General features: G+C 48.1%; 1 protein-coding gene across 5 annotated transcripts in view; it reads left to right on the top strand.

Annotated features, from left to right (window-relative positions):
• HYDIN (HYDIN axonemal central pair apparatus protein) overlaps positions 1 to 25,291 on the top strand; it is a 163,725-nt gene that overhangs the window by 90,314 nt on the left and 48,120 nt on the right. For all 5 annotated transcript variants that reach the window (XR_008236684.1, XM_052797258.1, XM_052797257.1 and 2 more), the window contains exons 19-27: positions 161 to 399; positions 2,736 to 2,991; positions 4,860 to 5,003; positions 6,770 to 6,913; positions 7,755 to 8,068; positions 20,916 to 21,084; positions 23,037 to 23,153; positions 23,825 to 24,034; positions 24,924 to 25,061. Coding sequence is in view for 4 of the 5 variants with exons in the window: in XM_052797258.1 (XP_052653218.1) it covers positions 161 to 399; positions 2,736 to 2,991; positions 4,860 to 5,003; positions 6,770 to 6,913; positions 7,755 to 8,068; positions 20,916 to 21,084; positions 23,037 to 23,153; positions 23,825 to 24,034; positions 24,924 to 25,061 (1,731 nt within the window). In the remaining variant the exon portion in view is untranslated. The remainder of the gene's footprint in view (positions 1 to 160; positions 400 to 2,735; positions 2,992 to 4,859; positions 5,004 to 6,769; positions 6,914 to 7,754; positions 8,069 to 20,915; positions 21,085 to 23,036; positions 23,154 to 23,824; positions 24,035 to 24,923; positions 25,062 to 25,291) is intronic.

The following is a 25,291-nucleotide window of genomic DNA, read 5'->3' as shown; positions in this document are numbered from 1 at the left end:
GCTGCATAGTTGCTGTTTCCAGACACTGTAGCTTAGATATAGGGAAATTAAGCCTTTATGGTTTTTACCCTCATATCTTTAGTCCTTCCTTTTCCTGCACCCCACAAGAGACCAGGGTCCATGGTTTCTGTCCTAAGTTAGTGTTTGGCTTGTCTTACAGGCTGGCAAATGCTTGTGCTGGAGGATTGAACCCAGCAAAGGAGTGATCCCCCCTGAGACCGAGGTGTCTGTGGCTGTCATAGCAAACTTGGATGACACTGAGAAATTCAAAGACGAGGTGAACCTATTCATAGAGAACAGCCATACCTATGTCATCCCCGTCCGGGCTGTTGGCATCGGCACCACAATTGTCACCGACAAACCCTTTGCTCCGGAGCTCAACTTGGGACCCCACTTCAGGTAGGGTATCTCTCAGCTCCCGTGGGCTCAGCAAGGAGTTTTGCTGTAGTCCTTCAGGCTAGTTCTTCTTCAGTGCCCAAGGTCCTGGCTCTGTTTCAATGAAGCCGCAGGGGACAGTCGTTAGATACCCTTCAAAGCCACCAAGCCACCGAAATGGAAACTGGTTGCTAAATTGTCACTGAATTGTCTTTAGTTATAATACGTTTATTTCCTCATTTTTTCCTCCAAATCTTTATTTGATAACAGCAGGTCCCAGAAGCCTCCGGCTGGAAAATGCTACATTACAGGTATAAACATATTTTCTTTTGCAATAGTGTACCTTGCTTTTCCATTCACTATGGAGTATCATCTCACAACAGCGGAAAACCTTGGCGGTAGCTTGTTAGCAACTCCTCGACTAAATTAATGGTGCTGGTTTTTTTCACCTCTGCCCGGGAGTTCTGGAGGAGCAGCAGAATTTCTTTGCCCTGTATCATCCCTCAGTTCGCTCATCTTCCTGAGCTCCCCTGCTGGGCTGCACTTTATTAGACGTAGTCGCTCTTTCTTTGTTCCTCCTGCCTGCTTTCCTTGCCATGTCCTCCATCAATGCTGCAGCAGCAGCCCAAGGCACGGGCAAGCAAGGGTGGCTGCAGGACCAGCTCTGAAACAAAGACAAATCCACTGAGGCTGGGCAGGATAAACTGAGAGTGTTAATTGAAAGAGCTTAGCTCAAAGGAGGGGATTCACTGATCCTAATGTGTGTGTCTGAAACCAGGCACGTTCTTATAAATGGGAGAGAAATAAGCCTTTTCAAAGTGCTGTTTGCCTTGTGTTGGAGACCTCTTGGGATGAGAATAGTCTTCTTAAGGTACCTGTTCCTTTTCCTGACTGCAAAGAGAGTCCACAGTGTTCCAATACCTAAATTTTGGGGTAGAAAGAGCAGGTTAATCCTACCTTAAGCATTTAGGATAGATTTGGGAGGTTTAAATATGCATCCACAAGCCACCCACCTAAGCAAGGTCATTGCAGGGAGGTTGGTGCTCATCCAGTGTGTCCTGTGCTCTGTGCAGCCACGAATTGGCTACACAACGGAGGGGACAGTGTCAATGTGATTCATGTCCTTGTCCTCTGCCCCCCTTCACGTCTTTGCCCACAGGCTCAGTTTGGAGTTGTTGCTGTTGGCTGCAGAACTGCCACTGGATAGGTGAGCTGAGGTGGGACTCGGGTAACATCTCATCTGAGTTGGGCTTTCCCAGAGCCACAAATTCTGCATCTACCCAGAGCTTCTCCAAGCTTTCATCTGTTGCTGTCCACAACATAAACCATTTCATACTGAACTTGTACACATTATTTTTTAAGTCTGTTTCAAAGACTAGTTTGTTCTATACTGTCACTTCTGTGTTTGTATTTAGCTGCTTGCAGCAGACGTGTTTTGTAAGCCATGTATTCTGTACCTTTCAAAAAAACAATAACTGTTTCAGGACCAATTCATTTCCTGGTCATGTTCAGATTTATAGAGGGTAAAATAATTACTCTAGACTAGCCTGCAGTTAATGTTTCTTTACACGAAGGAATCAATTTCCATTGAATATTCATTTTGTTTTATACCTAGCTCTAGTTGTTAATCTCTTGTCGTTCCATTCCTTCAGCAGCTAGACCTGGTCTTGCTGCCGTGTTTGTATTGGGGAAACTTCTGTTGATCCTGTGTTCTCACACTGCATTTATCTTCCTAAAACACAAAACAAGCTGCACTGTTCAGGCAAAGGCTGATGTGTTGGGGGGCGATGATGAGGGTTGGATGCTCCCTAAGGGATGGGGGATGAGGGGGATAACATGGGTGCCAGGGCAGGGGTCCCACCAGCAAGGCAAATGGTGCCCAGATCACCAGTTGAGTCTATATACCCTGCAGCTCCCCAATAGTATCTCTAGAGGAAGCCATCTGAGGCAGCATGTCCCAAGGGGAAGGTGAAATGGCAGCGAAGCTGTTCCTCCATCCACTTGCAGCTAGGCCAGGTCAGCTTAGTGTCTGATGCAGCGAGACCTGCAGGAAGCACCTTGGAAAAAACCCTCTGAGTATTAAGCACCAAAGGCTGGTGATGCTCTGTCTGCAGCAACTGAGATGGCGAGCTTCATGAAGCTTTTCCTTGCTTTATGCAAGCAGACCAGCTGCTGGATGGTGATAAACTTAGGGGCAACCAAGGTCTGGCTTTTGCTGAAGCTTTGAGCTAGGTCAGCCTTTCCAGAGGTGGTTTTATTGCTGAGTGTGCAGACAGGCAACACCATTGGAGTGCTGAAGCTGGGTGACTACTGGGAAATAGCAGCTACCGTGATATTTTCCATTTCTGCTTCTCTTTTAGCCTGGATGCCTGCTGTTACCACTTCAAGATAACAAACAAAGGACGACGCACCCATCAGCTCTATTGGACAACGGAAGGTTTTGCCCCATTTCGCCACTGTGATCGTCTCCCTGCTGTCAGTAACACCAAGGGCAAAGATTCCTCCCAGGGCCCCAAACCTGCCTGCCCCATATTTAAGCTTCGACCGCTGAGGATGGAGCTGATGCCAGGCAAGACTATGGAGATGATGCTGGAAGGCTCCTCCAGCACTCCCCAGGTGAGGTGCCCCACGAGGACTGAGCCTTCCCCAACAGATCACCTCCACTGGGACTTCTTCTGCAGCCCCTTGACATGCGCCTGAGACAATGAGCAAGTGCTTTCAGGAAACTGTTTTAATGCCACAAGTTACCATGGCAGCACCAGTTGCTTTCCTTGCTGGCTACCATCAGTTGCTAAGGCTTTTTCATGTTTCCATAGCTACCATAAACCCAACTTGCTGATACCAAAATAGGAGCTGAAGGAAATATTGCTACTTCAGGGGCAAATGGCAGGTTAGAAGGTGTTGTGTGCTGAGGCAGAAAGGAAGGGCAGAGAAAATAAGTTACACTTAGACTAGGAGCACAGGCAGAAAGTAAATTAAAAAAATGCAAAGTAATATATCTGGGGGAAGTGTCTGGGAGCTTCATTTTTCCTCTGTAGACAAACATGGGCAGAGGGCTTGTCTAGCACTGAGTCCTGGAGGAGAAAAATGAACACAGTGTGTCAGCTCTAATGATCAGTGACGTTCATTCACGTGGGAAACTGTTCCCAGGAATCATTATAATTGACAGCTTGACTTTTGTCAATATTTCCATAACAGCTTGCCCCAGTCTCTCAGCCAGCCCCCGTGTCCCAAGGGCAGCCAGGTCTTCAGCACCCTTAGATGGCAGCTCGGGGGGGGGAGATTTCAGCAGGGTCACTGGGTGTTCTCCTCCCTGGACCCTTCTTTCCAGAGGAAATCCAACTCTGCAGAGAAGCTACCAGCTAGTCCTGGCTCCAGGACCGCTGGGCACAGATGTTTAAATGAATGTGGAATAAATCTGCATTAAGATCCTGCTGTGATACTAGTGTTTTAAAGGGTTGCCTCAGTGGTAGCTTGTGGAAGACTTGAATACTCACCTAGTTGACAGTGCTGGGACTGTCCTTGTGCAGTTCTGAGCCCAAAGGTTTTGCTGAAGAGGGAAAAAGGTACCAGAAAGAAAATGAAGTGATCAGGGCACTGGTGAGGGTGTCTTGCCTGGAAAGCCAAAAGGGCATCTGTGAGCTCAGCTGTGGCTACCTGGCTCCTGCTGTCAAAGCCAAGACCCTGGGAGCAGGCTTTCCACCTTCCTTGGGTCTTGAGAACTTAATACTCTTCAGTTTGGTCAGAAGCCCAACTCTCCCTACATTGCACGTGCAACACAGGTGATTTTGAAGTCTGTAGGCTCTGAGGAGGAGTTGAGTTGTGGTGGTGTATCAGAGGGAAGAGTGAGAAATGAAGAGAGGAATTTGGGGAAGTGAAACCATGAGAAATCAGGAAAAAGTCTTGAATGTAAGAACATCCAGCTTAAGCAGAGGGTTTTCATGTGAAGTGCAAGACATCTCTTTCCTGGGGAGGTTTCTTTTAAAACCAGCTCTAGGAGGGCACAGTACATTCTGGGAATGAGTGATCCCCTCTTTACCTGAAGGCAGTCAGGCTATTTGGGTTTTTGCCATGGATCCTTTCCACTAAGCTTCCAAGAAAGGGTTTGCTAGCATTGGCCCTTCTATCACCTGTTTCCCTTAATATAGTTTTGGTTTTTTTAATCAGTTCCTATAGCTTTCTGTAAGCATTATGCTTGGCAATGGGAGAAATAAAAAATAATCATTTGGGGCAGGGATTATTACAATTGTAAGCAGCACGTGACTCACGAGTGCCTTTTGTGGATATTAGGGTGTAGCATTACGGACATTTGAGTGCAGAATAAACAGGATGCAGCATAAAAAGAAAAGGGGGGCTACTGAGGAGACCAGTGACTGTACCTTTGTGGCAGTAATACAGTCCATGGTTGGGTGGCTAGCAAATGCAATGTGTTTTCTGGACACCCTGCTAGCACCCACTGGGTGATGTGTGACTCTTGCATGCAGGTGGTGAAGGAGCGGCTGCTGTGTCATGCCATCGTGGGGAGCAGGGCAGGGAAGGCACAGATAATGCAAGTGGATGTCACGTGTGAGTTCATTGCTCCCATTCTGCAAATGTCCTCCAGAGAAATCACTTTCCGGGTAGAGAAGGTAAGTCTCTGGATTGCATCCTGGCATTTAGTAGCATGGCTGATGACCGAAAGCCTGTGGGGTGTGTGTACTTATGTTCAAAGGAGGAACTTAAACAGCTTCTCCAAGTCCATGGGGCTTTGGCTATTGATTTGAGCCAGACCAAGCTTTTGCCATTAACACTGAGATCATTATTTTGCTCCTCTGGGGTTGGGGACAGTCTCACCAGCTCTATTCTGCCCTTCTTGATGTGCAGGCAGAATTGAGCTGCTGAGCCAAGGGCGCAGGGTGAGATGCGTGGGACCCATGAGAACAGCATGGGCTTTGCACAGCCACTTCTTGTGCTGGGGCTGCAGGTGGGAGAGCAGATTGCTGCAGCTGAGTGATGCTAAACCCCCTCCTCACCCTTCCTGAGGTGCTTTGTAAAGTAAAGAAGGATGTTTTTGGAGATGGGACTGGTTTTTAACTTCACCAAAGTAAAATTGAGGTTACAGCAGCTCTGCTGAGGGCAATCGTGGCCACTTCTAGAGAGACACCAGTTTCTGTACTCAGTATAAAGGGAGGGGTTTGAGGATCCTCCAAGGCATGGTGATGTCTGAACACAGATCCTGTAGGAAAGCTGAGAGAAACTGAGATTCCTGTCAACTCCTCAGGCTGATGAGGAAAAACTCTTATCTCTTGTTTCTCTTTGCCTTCTCTGAGGTTGGTATGGATGCTAGCTCTTTGCATTTCCCCAAGCCTTACCTTCTTAAAAGGACTGGCAGACATCCTTCAGCTGCAGTGATAATAACACCAATGGAAAGCAGGTGCCCTTTAGTCTCTGGATCCCTACTCCTGTAGGGAGTATCATCTTTGATACTCCTGTATCATCTTTCCCTCTACTGTGAGGTGTCTGAAAAAGTGAAGATATTTCATTATTTAGTTTCTGTGTTTTCAGGTCTCTATTCTGGTTCCCACGCTTCCAGAGAAGCACAAAATTGTGTGAGCAGGTAGTTCAGATTTAATTAGAAGCTTTTCAGCTATCCCTGATGTCTGCCTGTGGTCTGCTTGATGCCATGTGCTCCAATTTATCGAGTGCTATGACACTGCAGCTGTTGGATATCAAGACATCCAGAACTAGTTTCCCAAATACTGTCTAGTTTATATAAACCATGCAGGAAACCCAGAGAAATGCATAAACAAGAAGAAATAGCTTAGGCTGGGCTTAGCTTTGAGGCTACAGACACCTTGTCACTGTAGCAGGGGCAGCAGGACACACGTTGCAATTAGACTGTTGAGGTTTCTAGCTGGCTGTATGTGCATGTAAATGTTCAAAGCTAACCTTAGGCTACTGCGGGCTCTCTGCTATTGGCTAAATCCTGCTTGCTTTTCTCCTCTGACTAGCATCACTGCTTTTATGAGGCTACTAGAACCAGTAAAGTTGTAAGAAATTATTGTATGCGAGTGAAAATCATCTTGTACCGTTCTGCCCAAGAGAGGATATAAAACTGGAGACAAACAGTCTGGGTTCACTTTCTGGTTTTGATCTTGTTCAAGCAGCTGCCTCCTTTCAGGGTCCTATTCCCTCATCTGTACGCAAGACTGTTTCCCTGTCCCCTGGGGGATGCTGTGTTTTCTAAACATGAAAAGCAGCTGATATATTTAAAGAAAAACCTTCTAGAAGGGTAGAAACTAATAAAAACGGTAGAGGTATGCACTTTGGGGGCTGAAAATTTGAAATGCCTTGGAAGGGGAAGGAGGTCCATGGCCACTTCAGGTTGTTTTTTCCTTGTCTCCTGTTTCTGTAGCAACCCAGTGATGTCCTAACTCTGCAGTACAAGCCTCTTTCTTTAAAAAACATCTCCTCCCTGCCACTCAGCATTGTCCTGACCTTAGAGCAGCCCTTCTTAATCTGCGATGCAGACCAGCAGCCCCTCTCTGCAGTTGTTCAGGTGAGCAGCCATGGACCTTTCTGCTGGTGGGGTTTGAAGAGGGAGAAGTGTGGTCGTACCTTTCTGTTGGGAGGTCCTCCTAGTAGAGAAGTTTTGTTCTGCAGAGTCAGCAGTAGACTGGTCTGAACTAAATCAGATTTGAAACAAGCTGCTGAAGGAAATGAAATATCATCTGAGTCTGGCTCTAAGACATGAGGAGAGGGGAGCAGGCAACTGGGTCTGGGCAAGCCATGTAGTAAAGGTGTCCCTTGGAAGCCATCCCAGCTCTCTAGCAGCCGTTCTCAGATAACCTTAAGAGCAGCTTGCTCTCTTCAAGGGCAGCCCTGCTTTCAGAAAGGCTGAGGATGCTCCTCCAGCCTCTGCCTGGCACCTGCCCCTTTGTCGGTGGAAGGTGTTGGACATGGACTCTGCTAAACATGTGTTGTTGTAGGCATGGCCACCACTTCTATGCCAGTGACTTGCCTCTGCAAGGGTGAGGCTGCTATGCCATGTCACTTGTGCTGGGAGGATAAAGCAGTTCCTCTAGAGGCAGGGCAAAAGGCCCTGGCGTGCCAGAGTGCTGATTTGGTTGTGTATTCAGCATATAGCTTTTGTGGGTCCAGAATTCAGTAGAACAATATTTATCTCCCTCTTGTATTGATGTAGAACACAGAGACACGAGCCTGAGATAGTCTCAGACAAAAGTGCTGCGGTGCTTGCAGTCAGGCACACACCGTGAAGAAAATGAAGGATGAACTGAGAAGCCTATGTTGTGGTCACACTTCGAACATTTACATGTTTCAGGCTGTCAGACCTTGGGACTTTGTCACACTGGTGATTAATACTCTTCGTCTCCTTGCAGCCCATGAAGCTGGAGATAGGGGAGGAACTTCATCTCTCCATCAGATTTAACCCTGCTTATGAAGAGGATTTGGGTATCCGGGTAGTAGAGAAGGCTCTGAAGATACAGTTTCTTGAGCATCCTCATGAGGAGCAGGTCACCATTCGGGGAGAAGTCTACTTTCCGAATCTCCATATCGAGACCATGGCCCTGGCTTTTGGCTGCATCTTGAATGACACTGAAGATGTGCGTTACATCAAGATGACCAACTGCAGCCCACTTCTTGTCCAGTACCACTGGTCATTCCTGACAGACAGCCAGGTGAACCAGATGAGGTACGTGCACTTTTGTCCTCTCCTTGAAGCTCTTCTTCCTGGTGTCCTCTCAGTACTTTGCAAAGACCAAGACTGTTTGCCTGGGATCTGATAAATTGCTTTCAACTTTCCTTGTGGAAATAACACCTACCAGCTGTGGTCAGGCTAGATGCTCAGGGAATAGGTGATCTCTACCAGTTTGACACTGGGAAGGAGACTATGTTCTCCAGTCGAGCTGGGACCGTAAGAGACTACCAACACTTTTTTGCATAGCCCATAACCTAGAATCCTGCTTTATCTCTGGAGCAACAAAGCCATGCTTAGACACTTGGACAAACAGATATATAACATGACCTCTTTTCCTTCCCTGCCAACCCTGTTTGTTGTCATTTCATGCAAAGAATCTACACAGGCACTGCCACCGGAACGATATGCTGCTGTCCCAGTCTCTTGGTGCTGCTTTGCTGTAGCCCCCATACTGGTTCCCCTAGGAAGGGAAGCTGGTGTAGAAAGCTGCTTTCTCAGACCATCATGGCCTGAGGCAAATACCACTTTGGTGAAGCGAGTTTTCATCTGTTAAAACACAGGTCACATTCACAAAACGGCTATTTAGTGCTTTACGGCAAAATGGCAGGCTCTGCTGTGGCTTTAGGTATAGCTGTAGATGTTGGTTGGAGCACTTGTCCAAACATCCCTGGGAAGCAGGGCCATCCAGTGCTGTCTGTGGTTTTCAAGCCCAAGAGCAATCTCGCAGTTGTGCTGGAGCACATCTATAAACGCATTTTTAGCAGTTCCTCCTGCTGTGGCCTCTCTGCATAGTACAAAAGTCTAGTCTGGGCAGTTTTAATTACAGTAGCAAATGGTTTTTCCATAATGCCCTAGGAAACTGAGCAAAGTTAACCATTGTGCATTGAAGTGCTGCTATTACAAATAATAGAGATCATCAATAAACTGTTTCGTTTAGGGAATTGGAGGAGATGACCTCTGGGAACTGGAAATTAGCTATGGCTATGAGGAGGGCTTGGAGGAGAAGATGACCTGGCCACTGGGGTAGCCCATTCACAGCTGGGTCTTACCAAGTAACAACAAGTCTTTAGTGTGGCCCTTCTTGATGCATGGCACCTTCAAGAACAGACCCTAAAATGCAGAGGAAAGTCTGGAAAAGCAGGTGGAGCGAGGTGGGCAGGGAAGGAGGAGCAGGGCTGTAAGCTCTGCTTGGAGGCCTCTGTCATCTCCTAGTAAATTAGATTAGGGTTTAATTACAAGCTAAAGGGAAAATCTAATTTTGGTGATAGAACAATGCATATATTTTATAATAACAGAGAAACAAGCACATTACAGCGAAGCCTGTGTGGAATTAATTTCCTCTGGGGACACTTGTTGGCCAGTTGCCTATTTATCTTTACTCTTATAATTATTTTTTTTTAACCAGTTTAGGGTTTTGGAAATGTGAATGCTGAATCAGTTTTCAGCTTTTAATTACCCTGTCTCCACCTAAATTGGCTTTGCTGGACCTGAGCCTGCAGGTGCTCGTTCTTCTAGCAGATGCTGAGTCACCCAACTCTGCTAAGTTGGTAGCAGTTGAGGGTCCTGAGCATCTGGCAGGATAGTGGCCTCTGGTCCGAAGGGTTTGGCATAGCCCCTTTGCTGGCTCATTAGCACTGTGGACATTACAACAGCTCCCTTTTCTGCTCTGCATGTTAATTAAGCAGCAATGTACTCTCTCTGGGTCCCTCAGCGGACACCATGTGATTCTCCATAGCGGAGCTGGAAATGAAGATGGTCTCCAAGCTATTAACACCTCAAATTGCTCATTAAGAGCCTGGCAGAAGGGCAGCATGTCAGATATTATTTCTAGTCCGCAGTAAGCACTGTTGGTATTCTAAATTATCAGATCAAACTAACTCAGTTTGACATCGAGGGTATCAAACATCAGGTCTCGTGAAGGTGAAATCAATAGAATTTAACCATCCATACATCTAACCTTGCTGGAGCCGATCATCAGAGACTCCCAGCATCAATCAGATACACACATTCATTTTGGCCAGGAGAGAAAAATGTTGTTTCTCTGCCTGGACAAGACTCTGTGTGCCTAGATCTCTTTTTTCTTCTAATTGTTCAACCCATTTTTTCCTCCTTTTTAGTTGCTGCTGCTACTTTGAGAAGAGCAATCATATAAGCAACATAGTCCAACCGTTGCTGTCTGGTTGGACATGCCCAACTCATGCCAACCCATGCCCCTTCTCTGATATTGCTGAGCCATAAATCTCTTGTGGTTACTGTTCTTCTAGACCTACGTGGTTACAGACAGACTGAGAATAGGCTCTCCTCACCTCTTGGACCTTTGATAGCTCAAAGCTGAGTTAAGCCTTTGCACCAAGATGTTTTCTGCAGCATTGGAATGGATCTCCAGGATCACCCAGCAGGAGATAGCAGATCTGGAGTCAAATTCAAACATTTCATTGTATATCTTACCTCAGAGGTTTCTTCTTGAAAGACTGATCTGTCCCCCTTTCTAAGGGCAGTATCCAGCTCCTCAGCTTTGCTTGGGATTCCCATCAAAAGGAAGACATTAAATCCAAAGGATATACAAGGATTTTCTTAGAGACCTGTGACAAAGGCTGCCAAAGGCTTATCCCCAAACTTAGCTGTTCTCTAGAGTTTTCATCCTTTATTAAAGATCTGTGCCTTGTCATTTACTTTGAGCATTGCTGTTCCTGCATCACCTCTTTGTCCCCTCCCTGGGATAGAACGAAGACACACTGAGTGATCTGTGTGCCAGGATGGATCAGCAGGAAGCTTTGCACCTCTGTGGCACATGTCAAACCCCCTCCGTATGTTGATCTGATGTCTCTGGAGAGTGGGAACTTCTTGACTACAAATCCAGCATAATGAATTGCTAGTAGATTCTTTGGGGAAAGGGTTTGTTGAGCTGAACGTGTAGAAAATGACTCTTTCCTTTCCATCCAGGATTTTCTCAGCCAATTTGTTTTGAACAAACCAGGAGCCTTTCTCCTCCCAAGTGGGTCTTCCTTTAGCATTAGTAATTTCTCATGCCTCTGCCCTCTTTCCTTCCATGTCCCCTGGCAGGTTGCACTGCAGGGACCTTGCAAGCCAGATCCCAGCCTTGTTACTGACACAAAAAACCAATTCTGTGATATATGTGATGGGGGGGGTTTTGTTGTTTTTATAACAAGGAAGAAATGGAAAATGCAGACAGTGAAAAACAGTGCAAGGCAAAAATCTGACAGCAGTGCTCTGTCAGCCACCAGAGGGGAGAGGCAGCAACATCAGCAGCGAGAATATCCATCAGAAATGCATACATCCACCATGTCCCTGATGCTGGGGAGTCTCAGATGAGTGACAGTTGAGCATACCCTCTTCTCACCCCCCAGTGCTATCAGCTCCTTGCGGCAGTACGTTTTAGGCTTTGGTAGCCCCATAGGTGCTACTTTTTCTGCTTAAATCCCGTGGGTAACTTAGAAAAGGAGGGCTGAAGTTGTGATGGAAATATGCTGCTGAATGTGTCCTTCAGCTGCGTGTGGTTTGGCAGCAGCAGAGCAGCAGTTTGCTCAGTGTAACGGAGAAGTGGCCTCTTATTTCTCAGAGACGGAGTCTCTTGGAGCAGGGGCTGGGTGCTGGGCAGGCATCATCTCCGGGGTGGCAGTCTGGCTGCCATGAACGGCTTATGGAGAGGCTCTGTACTCATGGACAGAGACACTGGATAGCTGAAGCAAGGGAGACTTGGAAATTTGCTACCTGTTCCACCCAGACAGAATGAAAAGTAAATGAAATGATTGTCAAGGAAGGGGTTGGAGCCAGGCATAAGCGAGCATATGTTGTTACCAAGTCTATATTAGAGACATAAACCTGGATACTAGGTGTGGTACAGTGATACTTTATCAGGACAAAGGTTGGTGGGTGATGATTTCTGACTTGCAACATGTCTGTAAGCTTCTTTCTTCTCTACCTTCACCTTCAGCACAGTGACCACCACCACGCACCTTCCATCTCTGTGCCTTTTCCAGCATGGTGCTGCTCTTTTCCCAGCTCGCTTGCTGGCAAGTCAGCCAGCCTGCCCCAGGCCTGGGCAGGGCACCTCCTGGTTGAGCTCCTGGGAGCGTGACTGCAGGTTTGAGACAGCTTCTGCTGCCCCAGGGCTTCTGACCACTGGTTATTCTGTCACACGCCTGGAGGACTTTTACCTGGGCAATCAGAATGGAGGTTGGAGCCCGGAACAGCCGTATGGGAATCGCTTTAACTATTACATTTGGGTTTTCTGAGCCTCAGCCCCCTCCTTTGCACAAGGGTGACAGACCTGGAGAGCAGTCATTTGCCTTGGCGGGCTGGGGAGCAGCCCCATGGTGTTGGAGAAGTGGATTGAGGGTAGGGGAGGCAAAGGAGAAAGCATTGCTTGGGTGAAAAGCACTGCACATCCCACCTAAGGTGCTGTCAGGCAGCCAGCTGTCTCCCTGGCTTTGTCCTGTGCCATCAGGACAAAGCGTGGGAGATGTCCGTGTGTCATCCACGCCCTGAGTAGGCTGTGGTTAGATGGGGGTTGCCTTCTGGTTTTTATAGCTGGTCAGCAAACGCTGGAAGGTGATGACTTCTTGCTCTGCCAGTGATGGTTTAGCTAGCAAACCTGGGAAGCAGCTGACTTCTCTCTGCTTTCTGAACATCTTGATTACCCAAGGCACACAGTGGGAACCAAAGGTACCTTTGCACTGCAAACAGTGTCCTTCTTATAAATGCTATTACACCTGTGCTGCTTGGATGGCTTGTGCTTTAATTCCCTCTGGGCAGGAGGCTGCTGCTCAAGGCCCATCTCTGCAGAGCTTTACTGTTTATGAAACAAAATGTTGATTTTTTTTTTCTTGATTTTTTTTTTTGTTGTTGTTGTTCACGGGAACAGCTCACTGTCATAGCCTCACTGAAGCAGAGCGAGAGCATGAATTTGGGAACCACTGCTGTTGCTTCCACTTTATCTCTGGCAGAGCACTGAGTAGGGAAGCCATTAGATGAAATCTGGGTGGCAAGACAGGGTATTTACTCCTGTTTATTTGCTGACTTGCTGTCACTGCACGTGGCAATGATGAGGAAGGTGACATAGTTTTCCAGACCTTGTTTCTCTTAATTTCTCCAGCTGTTTCTCACCCATCACACTTTTCCTGCTTCCTGCAGGCTGTGCATCAAACAGCTTTCCTTAAGGGAAGAATCTATCTGAACCCACTGGCATCGCTCTGCCCAAGAGTGCTGTTTCTAGGATTGCTGTGCTCTTTCCTGGTACATCCCTGTCTTGGACCTGTCTTCACAGGGTCGCTGAGAGATCTTCAAACTTAGAAAGGGGCTCAAGCCAAATTTGAATCCAGCTATCAAATCTTCGTATCTTTGAGGGTATAAATCTGCACTGGGGATTTTTGTGCTGATTCCTTCTACTCCAAGGTTCTTCCTAGCACAGAGGGGATGGAGAGCTCAGCACCCTGCCCGTCCCATCTTCACCTCGGAGCTGGCTGCTGCCAAGACAGGGATTTGTGGCAAAAACCCTTCCAGAGAATGGGGATTTTGTCCTGTATGAGGCTGGAGTCTCACAAGATGGTGAAACTGGTGCTCGTCCTTCTGTACAGGCACTCTTTCCCCTCAAGAGGCTGATATTGGGGTAGTGGATGGACAGCATGAGTTTTGGGTGGGTTTCAGATCCCTTGCTGCTTACTGGCTGGCTTAAGGCAGATGAGGAGAGTACCAGTCAGGGAGATTGTTTGCCAAAACATAATCACGTATTTCTTTTTCAGAAAGGGTGGGATCTGCCAAGCATGTGCCAGTGCTCTGTTTTTTCTGTTGTATCACTGAGGAGGCAGGAGATTGTCCTAGCGTGGAGCAGAAGCAATGCTTGCTGTTGCTCTAAAAGCCAGGTGACCAAAGCCAGTGTTTTGGTCCCCCAATGGTTTCTTTGCCAATGTTTTCTTTGCCCACAGTCACCAGGTCCATGTGCTCGAGGTGAGGAGCCACTCTGTGCTGCGATAGACTCTGTTAAATGACCCTATTAAAAAAAAAAAAAAAAAAATCTCATACAGCTGGCCCATCTCTTCATCCCTGAAAACAGCCACAGTATGAAGAACTGCCATTACTACTGCCCTTTAAGCTGTAAAGGAGCATTGATTCATAGAATATCTCAAGTTGGAAGGGACCCATAAGGTTCATTGAGTCTGAGTCCCTGCTCCTCGCAGGACTACCTAAAACTAAATCATATGACTAAGAGCATTGTCAAGACGATCCTTGAACTCTGACAGATTGCCGCACTGGTTGCAGAAGCAGGTGGATTGTCTCTGTCAACTCAGAGAACAAGTTGCAATTGAGTTAAAGTATGGACCCTGTGTTCAAACAGCCGAGGTGAGGACTTTGGGATGTTAGGGATGGATCACCATAAATCTGTTTCTCCTGACTCCGGCAGGGAGGCAGCCAGTGGCAAAGAGAGGGGGAAACCTTCAGCCCTCTACAGCATAGCAGCTTGGAAAGGACTTCAGCTCGCAGGGAGATTTAATGGGGCTCTGCAAAGAGTGGGGCAGCCCAAAGAGATGCCCACCCCAGAGTTATCGGCGTGGGATGCTGCAAGAAGGATTGATTTATTCCCCACCGCCTGCTTCGCATAGCAAAGGGAGGCAGGAGTCCCTGGGGTGTCGGGCACCCCAAGGGTCCTTCTGGGCCAGCTGGCATGCCATGCATTTTTGAGAGTGCCTAACTCAATTAATGCTGCCTTTTCAGCTGCTCTGCCCTCAGGAGAGCCATTTTTCCTCCTCTGTGGGAAACCTTTCCAACTGTGAGCTTGCTGTGCTTGCTGCTTCTTCAGTGGTAACCGCCACCTCTCTCTCACCCACTTGCCTCCATCACCCCACACTTGTCCCCAGCTGTCCCTGGTGTCACCTGGACCAGGCCAATCCTGTCTGCTTGTCCCTTGCCCCATTCCCAGGAGCTCAGTGGGGCCATTGGACTCTGAGCATGTTTCCTGGGAGTATGTCAGCCTTGCTCTCGGTAAAGCAGGAGGTAGTTATGTTGTACTATGTGAGTGAATTTTAATAGTAACTCAGCAGCGATGTTAACTTGCTTTTTCACAGGGTAAAAGCCACATACAGCCTTAAATCTGTGATTTCTGCTGGTGTGAGGGACCCTGCTCCTTCTGGACAGGGGATGGATGGTGATGCCGGCAGTCAGCAGGGTGGAGCTTCAGCGTCTTGTCCGATTTATTTTGGGATGCGACCCTAGGAAGTACATTAAACTGGAGCTGTTTGTTTGTTTGTTTTTTATTCTGTGTTTGTTATCATTGCCGCTTTACCTTCTCCTGCCTTTCCCTGCGGTGACCCGCTGCAGAATCCCATTCGGAGGGCATACTGGGCTGTGGCATCGCTGCCTGCCCGGTACATGCCGGGCAGCCCGCATCAGTGTGGGCCAGTGGAGACACCTTCTGGGGTTTGGCAGAAGCAGTCGAGACAAGCAGGGATGTTTCCTTCTAGGTGAGAACTTCAGGACACGCTTTGTCATTTCATCTTCCTCCTTTTCCTCACTCTGCTCTTGGCACCGTGGAAGGACAGTGATGCTAGCTGGGGGGCAGAGAGGCTGGCAGTCGTGCTGTGAGCTTGTCTTCAAGGTTCGGTTTTCCTACAGAGCAGCTGCAAGCCCTTGTGCTCCAGGGGATGCGAGGTCTTTGTGTGCTGCCATGGGGTGCAACAGGGCAGCCAGAGCGCAGGGGTGCCTGGGCAGAGCCCATGTACATGCTGGTCCTCAACCCCCAGGATGCTTCAGCTCAGGTTTGAGCTGCTTTTTGGCTTCTTGTAGGGTGAAGCTGGCCTGCCAGGTGCACCCGGTCTGGTCCCTACCATCTCAGGCTGCGTCCTGTTCATCCCTTTCACAAACTTGTTGAGATCTAGCTTTGGTCTCCTGCAGCCTTTACCCTAAAGAGAGGATAGACTGAGAATATCTTTCTGTGGTTGGGAGCCTTCTGCTTGCTTAACACACCCAGGAGCAGCCTGTTGCTCTCAACTGGTTATGTTCAACCAGTTATTTGGCTTCCTGCCACTTCCTAATATTTTTAACCCCTGCAGCCATACCCTTCATGTTTCCAAGCTCTTGGCGCTTGTCCCCATGAAGACATCTTAAAATGGTGAATGTCTAGATCCCTGCCACAAAGATGGCTGGAACACATCTCTCCTCCTTTGCTATCAGTTATGGGAGTTGATACAGTTGTCTGTTTGCAGAGCTCATTTTTGAAGTAGCTGGTAAGACTGTAACTGGTGCTGATTACTTTAAATAGCATGTCCAAATTACAGCTGTCAGGCCTTGTTTAATTTTGAGCAAAGACTACAAATTGTATTTATTGTTAGAGCTACTGATTTGTTCAGGGGGACCTTTGGCCAGAGTCTTATTGAGAAGCATTTTTCTGTCAGATGGAGAATCAGGAGCTTCCTACCACTTCACCTGATGCTTATAAATCACCTGCCTGATGTGCAAAACATGAGGAAGGAGAGGGCTTAATGGGTAATGTTTAGCTGTCTGTAAAATCAGTACAGGTCAGAATAACTCCAGTAAAGTCAGTGGAGCCCTCTTCCAGGGCTGTAACTTGTGTAGAAAGCAAAGTACTGCTGCTGAAGGATGATCTCCACAAAGACACTCTGTGCCTGCAGTGCTGGTTGTGGCTGGCCCTGATCCAGCTTAGATTGGACCAAGGCGGCTGAGGAGCTTTTGTGCCCACACCCTGCAAAACTGGACCAGCCACATCCTGTGGAAATAACTCTGGGAGAGGCATGAGCCATGTCAGATGGAGCTTGAGGGGCCTCAGACCCTCCTCTGACTCTTCTTGTCAAAAGTGATGGTACAGTTGAGGTCTGTGGGCTTCAGAAGGAGCTGAAGACTCTCGGTGCACCCCAAAATCAAATCCTGTGGTTTCTGCTGAAAGGTGCGGGAGAGCTTTGATTGCTGCCCAAGTAAAGTGAGATACTTCACTTCTTTACAGTAGTAACATCCCTGCATCCATTCCTACACAATTTCTGCTTTCAAACAAGACATTGAAATTCTCCCTGATCTCTCAGAACTGACTTTTTTCTGACTCAAGTAAGTGGCTGTTAAAACTGCATATTAACTTCAAGTTAATTAATACCTGGTCACAATGGGATGTCCCCAGGACTGCTCTCTGCATTCAGATGAATGCCGAATCCAGCTTAATCATTTCCAGCATATGCGAGACAGAAGTTGGAAGTGTCAGATCTCATTGCAGTGATGTTGCTTCTCTTCTCTGTCTCTCCACTGCTTGGTCTGAATTTCAATGTGTGGTTCAGTGAATACGTAAACCTCTGCTCAGCAGGGGAATTTATCCTAGCAAAGAAATAGTCATCAGGGCCATTTGGATGAAATGCAGTTTAATATTTGCTACTGATGAGGGTAAACCATTACCACCACGTTCCTCAGCTGCCAGCCAGGCGGCCCAGCTCAAGCCCAGTGTTCCCACACAGTGCACTGGGAAGGTTTTCAGTTTATTCCTTTATTATATTATTTTGTTTTCAGTTGCAAACACCCTTAGGCTGACCATGGGTTGCTCCAAAGTGCCTTTTTAATATGCATGTGATGGCCTGAAGGAGACATAAAAGTGCATCGAAGGGGCCTGTAAGCCTGTATAGATGCCTCGTGGACATGTGCTCTCCGGTGCTTTGCCCTGTCATAACCAGAGAAGAGCTTGTGCTTTGTTGGGAGGTTTGTTTTCACCTGGTGCTGTGGCTGTGCCTAACGGGTGCACAAGCATGTGGTCCCTGGGGGCCTGGGCAAGGATGCTCCCCGTGTGGGTGCTGTGCAGTAGGGAAGCAGTCTCAACGCTGTTAAAACTTTTGCATTTAATACGAAGGGATGGTGGTTCTGGCACATGTCCCCAGTGCTGGCAGGGGCTGCGGGGAGCTCAGGCATTCCCGTTGCAGCACTGCAGGTTTGGGGGGGGGGGGGGGCGGGGGGCGGGTGGTTCTGATGTTGATGGCTCTCACACAGCCTGAACCAGCAGGGTCACATCATCCCACATGAATGTTCACATGTAGTTCACAGAAGCGGTGTGATTTCTAGCTCCTCTATTTTTGGAGGTGGGTGTGGGAAGCGGTGTGAAGCTGTGTCCTTAGCAGGCTCAGAAGCTAGCAGACAGGCTGAGATACTTTTTTTCTAACATCTCAGAGGTTGGGAACAGTGGGTGGCACAAGGTTGTCCTGGCCCTAGCAGGAAGGGTGCCTCTCTCCCTGATGTCAGTCTGCCCGTGCTCCTATCAAATCCCCGCTGTTAAGTCTTGGATGCGTTTTTGTCTTATCTGAGGGGTGGCCAGGTTGGGTGAGATGGACCCAGAGGGATTAACACTTCCCTTTCAGCCACTCCAGCTCCAGGCTGACCTGCTTATATCAGGTTTCTTGTCTCAGCTCCAGGGTGCTGGTGGAGGCACTTCCACAGCCCTTTGGACCCTCTGGTTTGGGATGGGTCCTCTCTGCCCCTTGCCTTCCTCCCTGCATTCACAACTTTGGCCAGAAGGTGCTGGAGAGGAAGAGCTGCCTAAAGCCTGGGCTGATGCTGAGCATCTTGTTATCTTCCTCTTCCTTCTCCTTTCCTAAGACAATCTCCTTCCCTTTAGTGCCAGGAAGATTTCTCATCCCAGGGGTCAGCTTTCCATTGACACCTTGGGTTCCTTGCTCCCTTCCTCTCTTTTCACATTACAGTTCTTGTTATTCATTTTGACTTTCCCCACTGGAAAAAGTCCCTCGCTGTGCTTTGTGCTTCTCTGCAGCAGGACTCACTAATCACATCATCTCCTAGCACCATGTCCCAGAGGACTTCTACTTTAGAGTGAAAAATATTGTTGTCTAGGCACCGTGATCCCATGAAGTTGCCTCAAACCATTCTATAAAACTAAAGGTAATTTAATAAATGATTATGGATTCTCCATCTTGGGGGTTTACCTCCCCTCAGGAGTTGTTATTAACCCACAGTATTTATCACAAGCGGCTGTAAGAGCTGCCCTTTCATTTCCTCGCTAGGATGGATTGCAGCTAGCAGTTTTGGGACAGCCACTGTGGTGACAGCCAGACCTATGCACTGGACTGGTGCAGAGCTGGAGGGCTTTGAGGTGCTCTTGTTGGCACCCCTACACTGCAGGCATCTCTTTTGTCACCAGGGAAAGGTATTGTTAAGCTGCGAGTTGCCCAAAAGCACCATTGTCACAGCTGAGCTGAAATTATTTCATCCTTAGACAGCTGCTGAAGTTAGTGGCTGCTGCAGACATTGAGCAGCTCAGTCACCCATCAGCTCACCCCGACACACATTAAGGTGCCTCAGCTGAGGGGAACGAAGGTTGCACAGATGGGACTGGAGATGGGCGATGCTCTGTGGGGGCAAGCAAACACCTTTGTTCCCTCCAGTCCTGCTTTGCTCTTCCATGCGTAGACAGTGCCGAGGTCTTGCTCGGGGTCTCCTGTGTTCTTGTGTGCAGTTGCAGGAAGGACAAGTCAGGTGGGACGTCTCAGGTTATAAAGAGCAGAGCCTCTAATCCAGAAATTAAAACCAGCCCTAAATAATAAGCTACAAAGCTAAAGATAAATATTCATTTGGAAGCACATCATTAAAAGCACCAAATTCCCAGCTGGGAATGAAGCATCCAGGTTGCTGTAAAAAAATCTGCCTTGTTTGACTAGGGGGGGAACACTTGTAAATAGGAATGGTAAGAGGCAGGCATGGTTCAAGTGTGTCCATCCATGTGGCATTAGAAATAGAACCAGAGCACCTGCCGTGATTTAAAACAATGTAATCTGAGTCACCTGCGAATGTTTGAAAATGTTAAACCATATACTTGTTACTGACAGATGTTGGTCAAACTATAAACTTGGCTCTGTTTGTAAAAACAAGCTGTTGAACTGCTTTGCTGAATCATTTGCCAAATTGGTCTTCACATGATTTGTATGTAGAAACTGCTGGGCAGGTAATCACACCATCAGGAAGTGCCACATCAGTTATAACCTTGTTTCAACAGAGCTGCTGCCGTTTTAGCACTAGGTGCAGTTAGAGTTGTTGTTTTGCAACCAGGGAATACCTGTGGCACAGCAGGAAGCTGAATCTTGTCATTGATACTTGCTGTATGTTGATTAAAAACGACCAAAGCTTCCTTCCCCGAAGTGGTTATCGCTGCTGCTTTGGTGCTCATCGGGGATCAATGGGCTGTTTAATTGTGAGTCTCTGTCTGGAGTTGCTCGACAAGTCTTTCCATGTTTGCCTTGGGTGCATGAGGGTGTTCCCTGCTGGGCTCCTTGGGTGCCACTGAGCGGTGCTGGGCTCTGCTCTGTCAGGGCACAGCAGGCTGCGGGCATCACCGCTTGCTCATACTGACCTGCAGCTGTGGGTAATTGTCAGGGGAAATATTCAGGATAAATATCTGGCAGAGCTGTAAAACTTCTTGCTTTGGCCCTCTGGGTGGGTGTGTTCAGGAGGGCACTGGTGGGTCCATACTGGCTCGTCGCTGGCTGGATCTGCCCCTTTGCATCTGTCTCACCGTTTTTTGTACAGTTTATCTGTCTTTTCTTTTCCCACTGCGCTTTTTGCCTCCCCACAAGGCATTCACCTCTGTCCTCTTTGGTTCCTTGTTGCAACCAGTTTCTAGCTGTCTGCTCCGCTGCTATACCGGTGTCATCCCTGGGCAGCCCCAAGCGTTGACCTGCTCCATCCTGGTTTGGGAGCTGCTGGGTCAGACCCATTACTGAGCTCACACCACCAGTGCCCACTCAGGGGCCGCATCCTGCTGAAGAGCTGCTCGTGCAGTCTTCCCTCCCTCCCACTGCAGGTCCATGATCAAAGTTATGTTGTTTTACAGGTTCAGTCCTCCAGCACCTAAATTTTTCATCAAACCCCAACTACTGAAGGAGGAGGGAACCTGGTCAGAGCGCTCGGCACCTGCAGAGAGCAGCTCCGGGGATGGAGGTGTGGAGGAGCCATCCAAAGCCCTGGGAGCAGAAGATGCAGCTGACTCCCTGGAAGCAAAGGTAGATTTTCTTGTATGCCTACCACTTGCACTGCCTCTGCCAGCTTGCCACCAAAAAGCCGTGCTTGTGCCAATCTCTCTTTTTGCTGCTGTGCTGTCACGTGCCCTGAGAGCAGGCTGGGCAGCAGGGCCAGCGGCTGGACACAGGAGGGAGAAATAGGATAGTTTTGCTTGGAGAAGCCTACTCAGATCCTACTGATCTATGTTGAGTTGGGGATTTTTTTGGCTTGAGTTTTGTGTTGGTTTGTTGTTTTGGTGGTTTTTTTTCCAATGTAAAGTGAGGCTTTTATCTGCATCGTGATGTGAAGGCTTCCAGTTTCCTTCCCGTCTCGAGCCATGCCAAGTACTGATCTCCATGTACGATCTTCTTAATCTCAGCTAGAGCCACCCATTTTCATGTCTCTGTCTTCACCCAAGAGCTGGTATTGCAGTGACAGCCACAGGGCTGTCTTTTATAAAACGAGACTTTGCAAAGGCACTGTCTCTTCCTTCTACCATGGAAAATGGCCTTTGGTCTGCTGACCTTCCTGGTGAACCTCGGTGCTTTGGAGCTTGAGCTTGATGCTAGTGGGAACTGGTGTCTTGTTCTGCATTGTGTGGGACAGAGACTGCTCCTGGGGCAATAAAAAAGGATGCAAGAAAGCACAGGAGGTTCTGAAAGCACCAGCGTTGGCATTAAGTTCAAGGAGAGGGGTTGCCCCTGCTCACATCCAAATATCAGTCATTTTAACATTATAACTCTGCACATTTTTTCTGAATCATGAGAAATGATACCCTGTAGATGTAAAGCATAGTGCGGCTAAATGTTTTCAGGTAGAAGCATGAAATCATCTTTATTTCCTGCTTTGTTGCTGTGTATGCACAAGTAAACCAAGGAAATTCAAGTGGATATGGCTAAGTAGGATCCAAAATTGTTTCAAAGGATACATCTGGATCGCAGTTTCATCTTCTGCCTGGGTCATTGTGTCAAGGCAATATCCGTATAACCTTCCTGGGGAGGTAGGAGACCACAGGCCTAGGAAAGATGTGGGTTAGTATCTTTGGGAATATGCACTTGGTAAAGCTTTGCTAGGTTTGAAAATGTGGAGGTGACAGAAAAAGCATTGAAACATGAGAAGACTCAGCCCTCTGCATTGCTTTATCTGCTGGGGAGGTGTAGCTTCCACTTAGGTCCAACGATATCCCGTAAATATTCTTGCAGATTCTGCTGATGTCAAGGCCCTGGCACAAAGCACTTCTTCACATTACCGAAGAAGCACGTATTCTTAAACTTCAAGAGCAATCGCAAAGCCCTCACTTATAAATAGGGGTCAGAAGCCCGGGGATGAGGTTCCTTTTGAAAGATGGCACCTCTAAGGTTAAACACCAGCTCTCAGCTGCTGCAAGACAGAAAAATGTCTCAGCTGCCTTCTTCAGGAAGGTGTCATTTGAGAAGAACGACCTGGTGGAGATCCTCAGCTCTCCAGCACTGATGAGTGCATGAGATGAAACCGAAGCACCATCTGAAATTGGATAGTTGTGCCAAGCACTTTCTAAGTTCTTATTTTCCCAGTTTTGATACTTCTCATTTGCAGCTGTGTTCCTATTTTTGTCATGGAGAACCTAACCTGTCCAGGTGTGGGGTCCTTGGCATGTTTCTTGGGCAGGAGTGAGCGAAGCCAAGCTGGCACGAGGGTGCAAAATGCCCTTGAGGTCTCTGCCAGGACTGATTGCTGGGTGCATCCAGCTTCCTCATGCAAGCTTGCATGTAGGAAGTGCAAATGGAACCTATGTTTCATCTGTGGGTGGGCTTGGACCCACACTCAACTGTTGGCATGGACATACCCCTACTTGATTTGCACCCAGGTCCCATCTTAGCTGCTCCTGGCTTGATGAGATGGTGAAGCCTGCAGCAGAGTGATCTCACTCAGAGCAGCCAGCTGCATACTGCAGCCCATGGTGCTTGTTTTCCAGCTGCTGCCATCCGGTGCTGTGGAGCTGGAAGGTGCTGCAGAGACTGAGAGCCCAGTGAGGATCAAGGAATTGATGCAGTTCATGGAGGCAGAGCCCCTTGCCTTGGGAGTGGAGGAGGTAAGTGGGAATTTGACTTGCTTATGTAGTCCCCCATTCCTACAGTGGCCCTTAGTGCTGCCCACTGAGTGGCCTCACACCCCTCCAAGTACATGGCACAGCACTGCTGAAGCAACTGGTCATTGGACAGGCTGTGCAGGCCACGTCGTAGGGTTGACCAAGGATGTTACTGGTGTAGTACCTATGGAGGGCATTATTCATCTTGTTACTAATTGAGTGGTCGATAGGAGATTTCTGCAGTAGCTTTCACTGTAGCATCTTGAAAGAGAGCAGCATGTAAGTCAGAGAGAGAGTGAAAAGCATCAGGAGTCAGATAAGCTGGGCTGGAGTCTCTCCCCAGCTCCAAGGGCTCTCACCTCTGAATGTCATGTTTTTGTAAAGGCAGTAAAAGGTGTTTTTTAAAGGCAAGTTATGCAGTGGAGAGAATTTTTTGCTGCCAGGAGACATCCCAAATTACTTTAATGTAGTGTATTAATTAGTGAGTATGGGAGATTTTTCCCATGGTCCCTCCACTTGTAAGTGGAATGGATGCAGGATGAGATTAGGATGATTTTGCTTGTGTTTGAGGAAGAGGCCCCTTCAGCCATGTCTGTACTTTGCTCCAAGCCATGGCTGCTCTTCTGCATCTATTTCCATGCTTGACATCTCAATCTCTCCTCCCCTACCTCCAGGTTTTCGATGTCCTGCCACTGTACGGTGTGCTGCAGCCGGGAGAGAGCCAGCGGGTCATGTTCACCTTCTTTGGCCACGCAAACATTGTCGCCCATGTCATGGCACTGTGCCGAGTGGAGGGAGGGCCGACCTATGAGATCGAGCTGAGTGGGGAGGCTTCGCTCATCAACTACCTCCTAAATGTCACAGAGATTGATTGTGGGCTGCAGGTATTGCACGCTTCTCTTGGCAGAGGTGCTTGTCTTGAAACCATCACTACTGGCAGGTTGCTACCCACCTAGGTCTAGGGCTTTCTCCCCTTCCCAGCTACTTTGTTGGCTCTATGGCTTGGAAGTACAACCTTTGAGTGATACATCCTGCATCCAAGCTGGTTTTTAATGCCATCTCCACCCCTCCTAAAGTTGGGAATTTCTCCTCTTCAGGGTAACTAGTGCTGCCTCCTGGGGCAGGCAGGATCCCAATGGTGATCTCCAGAGGGACATGCCCCAAGACATTCATCCGCTGATCCACTCCTAAAGCCTGAGGTCCAAGGAGATGCTCTCTTTTAGTGCTCTTGATTAATCAACAAAATAAACCAGGGAGGAAGTTATCTTGGGCTTCCTAGTCACTGTAGCTGGAAAGAATGTCCCAGAGTAATCCCCACTTCTTTTCAGTTAAAAACCCCACAGATATTTCCAGCTGTTGGCCCTGTATGTGTTGCACTGTCTCCCCTTTTGCTGTCACTGCAAACACCGCAAATACTTGTATGCAGGTGCCTTTTCTTCTGCAATGTCTTGATGCCACCTCCTCTGTTTCAGCTAGGTGGTAGATGACATCTTAAAGTGCAGAGAACTTGTATCCTCTTTGGTTTCTTTATTACTGGTCTTTATGTGGTTGGTATTGCCCCTCTGTATGCTGCCATAAATATCTGTTGCTGCGTCGGGCTAAGAGGTACCCTGTGGCTGTGGATTCCCCAGGTTATCCTGGGAGAGTCAAGTGCTCGTATCTCCTCTGCTTCTCTCCTCTGCTGTGTTTGTTTGCTGTCATCCCAATGAAAGAAGGAGATTGCCGGTATCAGGCTTGTGTCTTCAGCTTCCCACTCCTCTGTTCTCTCTTCAGCGGTTTAATGAAGTCACTGAAGCAGAGATCACCCTCCAGAACAGTGGGAAGGTAGGATTCACCTATGTGGTGCTAAGCCCCAGCGCGGCCACTGCAGACAGCCCTCTGCCTGGCGTGCCCCTCGTCGTCCCCAGCACAGTGAGTCTGGAGGTAGCACAAGTGATTAACCCTGACCCTGTGTAAGGCTGCCCAAGAGAGGGTTATGGGGAAAACAAGGGGAAGAAAACAAAAGGAAAAAAAAAAAGAGAAAAACCCACAAAAGCAGACAGGAGAGACAGGGCTGTAAGCAATTGCTGCTGGGGGGCAGAGAAGGTCAAGCAAGTGTGGTCCTAATAGACTCCCTTAATGGCCTTTGCTGGCGGGTGGCT

The sequence above is a fragment of the Harpia harpyja genome, chromosome 9, assembly GCF_026419915.1.
Source record: "Harpia harpyja isolate bHarHar1 chromosome 9, bHarHar1 primary haplotype, whole genome shotgun sequence".
NCBI lineage: Eukaryota > Metazoa > Chordata > Aves > Accipitriformes > Accipitridae > Harpia > Harpia harpyja.
Note: the sequence above shows the minus strand (reverse complement) of the source record. Positions and strands in the feature narration are given on the sequence as shown.